The following is a 9,242-nucleotide window of genomic DNA, read 5'->3' as shown; positions in this document are numbered from 1 at the left end:
TTGTTCTTTAACTATATCTAGCTATCATTCTATCTATCGTTTTTTTAACCATCTATTGTTTTTTTTAACTATATCGTTCTTTTTAACTATCGTCTATCTATCTATCTATCTATCTATCTATCTATCTATCTATCTATCTATCTATCTATCTATCTATCTATCTATCTATCTGTTGTTCTTTCTAACTTACTGTATCCATCGTTCTTTTTAACTATATAGTTCTGTCTGTCTATCATTCTACCTTTATTTTTAACTATATGTATTGTTCTCTCGTTCTTTTTAACTGTCTATTGTTCTATAGTTCTTTCTAACTATTGTTCTATCATTTTTTAACTATCTTTTTTCTTACTTTGTTCTATCGTTCTTTTTAACTATCTATCTATCTATCTATCTATCTATCTATCTATCTATCTATCTATCTATCTATCTATCTATCTATCTATCTATCTATCTATCTATCTATCTATCTATCTATCTATCTATCTATCTATTGTTCTTTTTAACTATCTATCTAGCTATTGTTCTATCATTCTTATATTATATTCTTTGAAAAAAAACGGCTAGTGAATAACTGTTCCTCGCATGATTTTTTTTTTCTTCTGACATGTATGCACACGTCCAAAGGGTTAATTTTAGGGCTCTGCTTACAACTCTATCAGCAAATTCTTGCTCATACTTGGTTTAAAGGGTTTATGACTCTCAAACATTAGACTATTACAATAACCAAATTTGCTGCTGACCTGAAGGGTTTCTCATTATAATACATTCAGTGAAAGAAATGATAAAACTGAGAAATGCAGTGCATCATTACTATTGTCTTCATGGTATGTAAAAAGATCAGGCAGTAAGCTGTGCACGTTTAAAAAAAACATTGAGTGTTTAATTCACACAACAGACATCTCTCAGACAGTTCCACATCTGTATTGTTAAATATATCAGTTTCACATGGAGAAAAGTGTTGAAGCAGCGTTCACTCCTCCCAATTGTCTCCATATATATTCTTCTTTCCTGTTTACCAAATGAACAAATAAACATATTACACATATATGTATATGGGTTATACATACACAAATGCTGAAGACAGAATTACTAGCCCTCCTGTGAAATTTATATATATATATATATATATATATATATATATATATATATATATATATATATATATATATATATATATATATATATATATATTCTTAATACTGTATAACAGAGAGAATATTACATTTACACACATAATAGTTTTAATAACTAGTTTCCTTTGTCTTTGACGGTACATAATATTTACATTGTAATTACAGTTACTTTAAAAGATACTAGTTTTCAGCTTAAAGTGCAATTTAATGATGTAATAGGTTAAATAGGTTAACACGTCTACTTATTTAGGCAAGTCATTGGACATTAGTTTTTCTACAGTCAATTAAGCAAAATTCTTTCCTAATAAGGCTAATAATATTGACCTTTATTGACATTTTTGACCTTTAAAAATGTGAAATAAATACATAAATATATTTAATATTAAATAAATATAATAATGATATATAATAATATACACTACCTGACAAAAGTCTTGTCTATTCAAGTTATAGGAACAACAAATAATAACTTGACTTCTAGATGATCATTTGGTATCAGAAGGGGCTTATTCATTCATTCATTCATTTTCTTTTCGGCTTAGTCCCTTTAGAAGTGGCTTATATGAAAGGCACAAGCCTCTAGATTATTACATTAAATAAAATATGATCATGCCTTTATTAAATTATTTCATTAGGACAGTAAGGTCTGACTTTGCTTAGACAAGTCTTGTCACTTAACAGAAATAATGTACAGTATAGAATATAAAGGCATGGAGTAGTGGAAAAAGAATTAATATTGTGTATGACTCCCACGAGCTTGGAGGACTGCATCTATACATCTCTGCAATTACTCAAATAACTTAATAAAGTCATCTGAAATGGCAAAGAAAGCGTTCTTGCAGGACTCCCAGAGTTAATCAAGATTCTTTGGATTCATCTTCAATGCCTCCTTTTTCATCTTACCCCAGTCTAGTGACTGAGCTGGCCAATCCTGGAGCACCTTGACCTTCTTTGCTTTCAAGAACTTTGAGGTGAAAGGCTGAAGTATGCGAAGCAGCGCTATCCTGCTGAAGAATTTGCGCTCTCCTGTGGTTTGTAATGTAATGGGCAGCACAAATGTCTTGATACCCCAGGCTGTTGATGTTGCCATCCACTCTGCAGATCTCTTGCATGCCCCCATACTGAATGTAACCCCAAACCATGATTTTTCCTTCACTAAACTAGACTAAAACCGTGAAAACCTTGAGTCCATGCAGGTTCCAATAGGTCTTCTGCAGTATTTGTGATGACTGGGATGCAGTTCAACAGATGATACATCAGGAAAATCAACCTTCTGCCACTTTTCCAAATGATCAACTAAAACTCAAGCTATTATTTGTTGCTCTTACAACTGGGATCGACAACAAGACTTTCGTCAGGTACTGTATATTAAAACATATTTTAAATATGAAAAAATAAATTTACCAAACTAAAAAAAATAAGACTTTCTCCAGAAAACAATATAATAGGAAATGCTGTGAACAATGTCCCAATTAAACATCACTTAGAAAATATTTGAAAACAATACAAATTTCATAGAAGGCATAATATTTGTAATAAACCCCATATGTACATGTTTCATTTTATAATATTTCCAGAGTAAAAAATAATGACTTAATATTTAAATTCCAATTTAGTTTAAACAGTTTATTCATTCATTCATTTTCTTTTCGGCTTAGTCCCTTTATTCATCTGGGGTCGCCACAGCGGAATGAACCGCCAACTTATCCAGCATATGTATTACGCAGCGGAAGCCCTTCCAGCTGCAAACCATCTCTGGGAAACATCCATACACACTCTTTCACACACATTCACTACAGACAATTTCCCAATTCACCTGTTACGCATGTCTTTGGATTTGTGGGGGAAACCGGAGCACCCGGAGGAAACCCACGCGAACGCAGGGAGAACATGCAAACTCCACACAGAAACGCCAACTGACCCTGCCGAGGCTCAAACCAGCGACCTTCTTGCTGTGAGGCGACAGCACTACCTACTGCGCCTCTGTGTCGCCTAACCAGTTTATATGCCAAAAAAACGTCACATCTTCTAATTCTCATATTTAGAGCAATAATCAATTTATAATAATCATCACACGGCAGCTCAAAAATATTTACGAAATATCATTTTAAATCTTTATTTTAAATTTAGTCACCTTGGAATTATAAGGTTCTGTCTGCGTTCTGAATGATTTTGAGATATTGAGCTTCAAAGTTTTTGCAATCCATATAGCAAACAATAGTAACAATTGTTTTTTAAATAAAAAGTCTTAAAATGTAAACAACTTATAAAAAAACATCCCATAATGTAGATCCGTTGTCATTTAATAAGAATATGTCTTAATTTTGACAAAAATGTCATATAGAACCTTATAATTCTAAGGTGATGATTTGTCACTATCCATCAAACCCCTCGGCTTCATCAATTTGTCAGCAAGAAGTATTTAATACTATGAAATTGAATGACCGCTTCTAGAACCAAATAAGTATGTTGATTCACATTTAATGTCCCATAATGCTTTACCATTCGTTAAGATATACACTACAGAAAGCAAACTGAAGCACACGTTAAGTGCAGATTTATGAAAACCCGGTTTCGTTTTCTCCATTGCTCTCGGCTGTAGGATAATGCAGTATTAACAAACGTCCTCCTGGCCCCTCAATTATTCCACTGACATCAGTAAATAATTAATGACTATTCCGCTGAATTTATTTATTTAGCACTCAACCTGTGGTCTCTAGAACCACAATGACACTGTTTAGAAGTCAACAGTAATAACTTGAGTTTAGTAGGCACAGAAATGAGCCCTGGATAGGGCAGTGGTTTAGTGTATCAGCAGTATCTCACCTCTCGTGACCGAGCTGCTCTCAGATGAAGGCTTCAGCAGCGTCTCTGATTTCTTAGTCATTGTGACTTCATAGTTTTCCCTGTTTTTACTCCGCAGGTCCTCATACAGAACACGTCTATCCTGTACGTCCTCCTCGATGTGAGATGGGTTACTGGAGGATGCTGTAAAATATTATTTGAAGGCATTAAATACTTTGAAATATTGATGAATAAAATCTGCAGTCTAAGGGTCGCAATTATGCTTGAGATCCAAACTAATATAGGTGTTCAAGATTCTTTTGAACACCTTAATTAGTTGGATCAGCTTTGTTTGATTAGGGTTGGAGAAAAACTGTGCAGAGCTGCGACCCTCCAGAAATTGACTTTGACATCTGTGTGGTAGATGGACAAGCATGTGTTATTAGTTCAATCGGTTATTATAGGAGAATGACATTTCTTGGAATTTCATTACTGGCCAATCAGAATCAAGTATTCCAGAGAGTAGTGTAATAATATAGCATAATAGGGGCACTATAAGAGCACTACTGCAGTTTTGAATGCGAATAGATGAAGGTGCTTAAACTTGCCTGTATTTTGTGCTGCTGAGGTCATCGTAGGGTCAGCGTATGTGAAATCTCTGTCATAGGAGAAGGACTGATCCTTCTGATCATCAAGCTGAAAGGCAGGCTCAAAATCAGCTTTGTTTGGATCACTCAGCTCTGACTGATCATGAGTGGACCTGGAAATAACAGATTAGCATTAAACCAATTTATTTTATAAGTGTTGGAACAGGACTTATGTGTTATATTCAATGTTATTTTAGCATTATTGAGATACTAGTATACTATTTTATAATATGATTCTGTTTATTAATATTTTGAAATAGTTTTTTCTTGATTTGAATTTTTGTTAAATGTTTAGCTTGAACATTTTGTTGTTGTTTTTTTCATTTGTATTATTATTTTTAATGTGGAAAAAAAACACAAGGGTTAATGTTTTCGATTTGAGATTTATACATTTATATATAAAAACTGAATAAATAGGTTTGCCATTGTTTAATATTTTGTTAGGATACCACTATTTAAACTGCAACTAAAATCTTTAATCTAAGGGTTCAAAAAAAGTTTAAATATTGCTAAAATCACTTTTAAAGTTGTCCAAATGAAGCGTTTAGCAAATTTTACCCAAAGTTTTGATTTTATATTTACAGTAGGAAGCATGTCAAATATCTTCATTGAACATGACCTCTACTTACTATTCCAATGATTTAGGCATAAAAGAAAAATCTCTTATGTTGACTCATACAGTGTATTTATGGCTAATGAATGACAAAAAATATTCCTTTTTTTTCGGTTTCTTTTTTTGAAAAAATTAGAATATGCAAGAAGTACACAAAATGGGAACACATACAAAGAAAACAAAACAACAACAAAAACATGAAAAATGTTTGCGTGTATGTGTGTGTGTGCATGTAAAGGTAACTAGGTGGAAGGTCAGAGTACATACATAAAGGGAAAAAAATTAATTAATTAAATAAATATATATATATATATATATATATATATATATATATATATATATATATATATATATATATATATATATATATATAAATATATAAATATATATATAAATATAAATATATATATAAATATAAATATATATATATATGTATATATATATATATATATATTTATATTTATATATATATTTATATTTATATATATATTATATATTTATATATATATATATATATATATAATTTTTATATATATATATATATAAATTATATATATATATATATATATATATATATATAAATATATAAATATATATATAAATATAAATATATATATAAATATAAATATATATATATATATGTATATATATATATATATATATATATATATATATATATATATATATATATATATATATATACACAAAAATGTTATACAAATATAGTTTGCAATCCTTTTTTATTTTAGGTAAAGTGTATAAGACTATACTTTGGCTATATATTTCTCAAAATATATTATTTTACATACCAAGAAATAAATAAAGATGAAGGGTAGAAGATGGAGTAGTAGTGTCTAGTAACCTTTTGAGGATCTGATAACGCTAGTGACAGAAAAATGACTCTTCTCCTTTATATGTTGTGTTAATTTGTGTGTGGTTCTCACTTTGGCTGTTGGTGGCGCTGTTGCTGTCTCAGTGCCTCTCCTAGAGGTGAATTCTCCAAGTTCTTAAACTTCTCAATGCATTTCTTCATGTATGACATCTTTCCTCCAACATAGCCACAAAAGCCAGCAACTAACATGTAATTGAAACATCCAAATATTTCATAGTTAATAACAATGAACCATCTCAGTTACAAAGACAGCAAGTGTTACTCACATGCTAATTTGGGCAAAGATCCAAATCTACCAGAAGCACGAAGAGCACCTGAAACAAAAAAAAAAAATCATAACATTTAAAAGTACAGTGTCGCTGCAATATTTCTGTTTTTAAGTCTCTTATGCTTATTGTATTTATTTGATCAAACATAAAGTAAAATATCATAAAATACTTTTAAGATTTGTTTTTCCCATTTTAATATATTTGAAAAAATATTAAAACAATATTACTATCATTGTTGATAGCAGCTGTGCTGTCTTATATGTTTATTTCTGTATGTTTTTAGAATTTTAGTGTTAACAATATTATTACTAGAGCTGCACAATATTGAAAATAAATGACATTGGGATATAAGGTTTAAGGTTTAACAACTTTATTAATCCCACCAGGGGCAATTAGATTAAGGTAATAGCATTTCATTATACAACGAACACATAAAGAGACAAATCACTTACAAACAGTGTTAAAAAAAAATAATAAAATCTTTTGATATTTTGTTTTTCTGCAATATACACAATACCGGTCAAAAGTTTGGGGTCATTGGGATATTTAAATGTTTTATAATAAGCTTATTCGGCTCACCAAGGCTGCGTTTATTTAATCAAAAACACAGTACAAATTGTAAAATTGTGAAATGTTTTTGCATTATAAAATAACTGTTCAAAAGAAGTTTACAATTTAATTTAATCACTTATTCCAATGATTTTAATGAGGAATTTTTACCTTAATTACTTCAGAGTCACATGATCCTTCAGAAATCCCTCTAATATTAATTATTATTGTTATTATTATTAATAATATTATTACTATTGGTAATAGTAATAAAAGCAATAATGACTGCAGTAATAAATTCATTTAAAACTACAAACAATAAGTAATAAATAAATATTTAATAAATAAGTATTTAACAATTAATTTTTTTTTTTGCATTTAATAAATGCTGCCTTGATGAACAGAATAATTTCATCAAAAAAACATTAAAAAAAAAAAACTTGACCCCCAAACTTTTGACTGGTAGTGTAAATTGACTTTAATAGCTCTGTTTGTAAATGATTCATTAATTTAGTTTGATTGGGATGATTCTAAAGGGGATTGAATCATTTGCATAAAAATTATTAAACTAATTTGAAGCATTGATGAACACAATGGATCAAAGATACAAGTGAAAAAAGTGCTTTACAGTTTTCTCTGTAGTCTGAAAAGTATTCAGTTAGAGAAATAAAATAATAAAATGTAAATCAGCACTGAATAGTCTTCATCATATTAATAACTCAATAAGTTTAACCTTTATTAAAGTTACAAACTCTAATATTTATTGTGCCTGAATGCTTTAAACTCTCCTGAAATGCTCACACAAACAAAGGCCTTAAAAACACATGCGAGTGATCATTTTTAACTCTATTATAGTCACACTTTGCAATTGTGGTTCCTGGAAAACTATAATCTCAACTCAACACTGCAGATCCTGAGATGTCAACATTGCGTATGCGCACATTGTGATATCGATGCTGAAATTATATATTGTGCAGCCCTAACTATTATAATACATGTTATATATGTTTTGAGTACAAACCAAATGATTCTGTTGATATTAGTATTTTACAAAGCAACATGACACTATTAAATGCATATAAAGTATAAACTCACCTCTAGAAATAAGCAACTGAGTGACAGCCATGCTGAGGACAGATATAGGAAGAGCTGTAAAGACAGAAACACAATTCACAGAGGGACGGTTTAACCCAAAATACATCTCTTCTGTTAATTTAGTCACCGTCAGGCCATGCAAGATGTGATTTTATTTTAACTAGCCCTTAAATAAAACGATGAGCATAATGAATTAAAATCATGATAATTACTCACAACTGTACCAGAAGCTTTCTCGGTTGCACTCTCTGAACACCCTCCTCTCTTCTTCTGTGGGAATGTAGTCCATTCTTAAAGGTCCCTGCATACATATTAATTAAACCCTAATTAATTAAACTGTCATGCCACCTTTTGAGTTCAGACTTGAAAATAATAATGATTTATGTATCATTATGCTATTTATAGTTTGCATACAGTTATAAATAATAAATAGGTTCAACTCCAGCTAGACAAAATATGATCAAAATATTAACAAAAATCCAATATATTAGTTATTATCACAATTACAACCTAAACATTAGATAATAAAAATATAAAAGCATGTTTTAAATCTGATGTAACGTGAATACATTCATAAAATATAACAAATATATGATGTAATGGTGAAGAACAACAGTATTCAGCTTTACAGTGCATAACTTGGATTACAGTTCATAACCTGGAACCACATTCTGTATTTTTCTGTCTTTTAAATGTTTGTTACCAAATTTCCTGCATGTCCTGGTCGTTCGGGGTCGGCTGGAGTCTGCTGGGACATTGTAAAAGCGAAACTGTATCTTTGACTGCAGTGTTACAGCACACACTTCATCTTCACTAATGTCAAATCTACTGGAAGCTTCTTCCTCGACTGTAAGATATGCGTTCATGAATAGCTTTCACTGCCATCCTGCGACTTGACATGGAATAGCAACGAGTGAGCAAAAAAAAAAAAAATACTACGGAAGTCAATGAGTACTGGTTATATTTTATTTCTCAAAATATCTGCTTTAACAAAAGAAACTTGCAATTAAAGAGATTTAGGGTCAGCGGAGGAAGGGTAAATAATGATAGATTCCTTTAAAATACACAAAAATAGGTATTGATGGTTAACAGTTCTGAAATGTTTTAATGGTTTAGTGGAAGGTTTAAAGATAATTTATTTTCCATAGAAATTTAAAATATGAATTCTGCCCTATGAACCTGGAGCTAAATCTTCAGGAAGGGCGGGGGGAGGGGGGTGTATAGTAGAAAATGGCTCTTTAAAAGATTCAAACGTGTCAC

General features: G+C 30.5%; 1 protein-coding gene across 1 annotated transcript; it reads right to left on the bottom strand.

Annotated features, from left to right (window-relative positions):
• Nucleotides 1–854: 854 nt before the first annotated feature.
• Nucleotides 855–8,833, bottom strand: LOC130216421 (OCIA domain-containing protein 1). Its single transcript, XM_056448351.1, has 8 exons — nt 8,686–8,833; nt 8,199–8,283; nt 7,983–8,036; nt 6,336–6,383; nt 6,122–6,251; nt 4,526–4,677; nt 3,960–4,121; nt 855–1,008 (listed from the first exon to the last, which is right to left on the bottom strand). The coding sequence occupies exons 1-8, from the start codon at nt 8,737–8,739 to the stop codon at nt 971–973; spliced, it is 723 nt and encodes a 240-aa protein (XP_056304326.1). The 5' UTR covers nt 8,740–8,833; the 3' UTR covers nt 855–970.
• Nucleotides 8,834–9,242: the final 409 nt, after the last annotated feature.

The sequence above is a fragment of the Danio aesculapii genome, chromosome 1 (genome assembly GCF_903798145.1).
Source record: "Danio aesculapii chromosome 1, fDanAes4.1, whole genome shotgun sequence".
Taxonomy (NCBI): Eukaryota; Metazoa; Chordata; class Actinopteri; order Cypriniformes; family Danionidae; genus Danio; species Danio aesculapii.
This window is presented reverse-complemented; position numbering and strand designations above follow the sequence as displayed.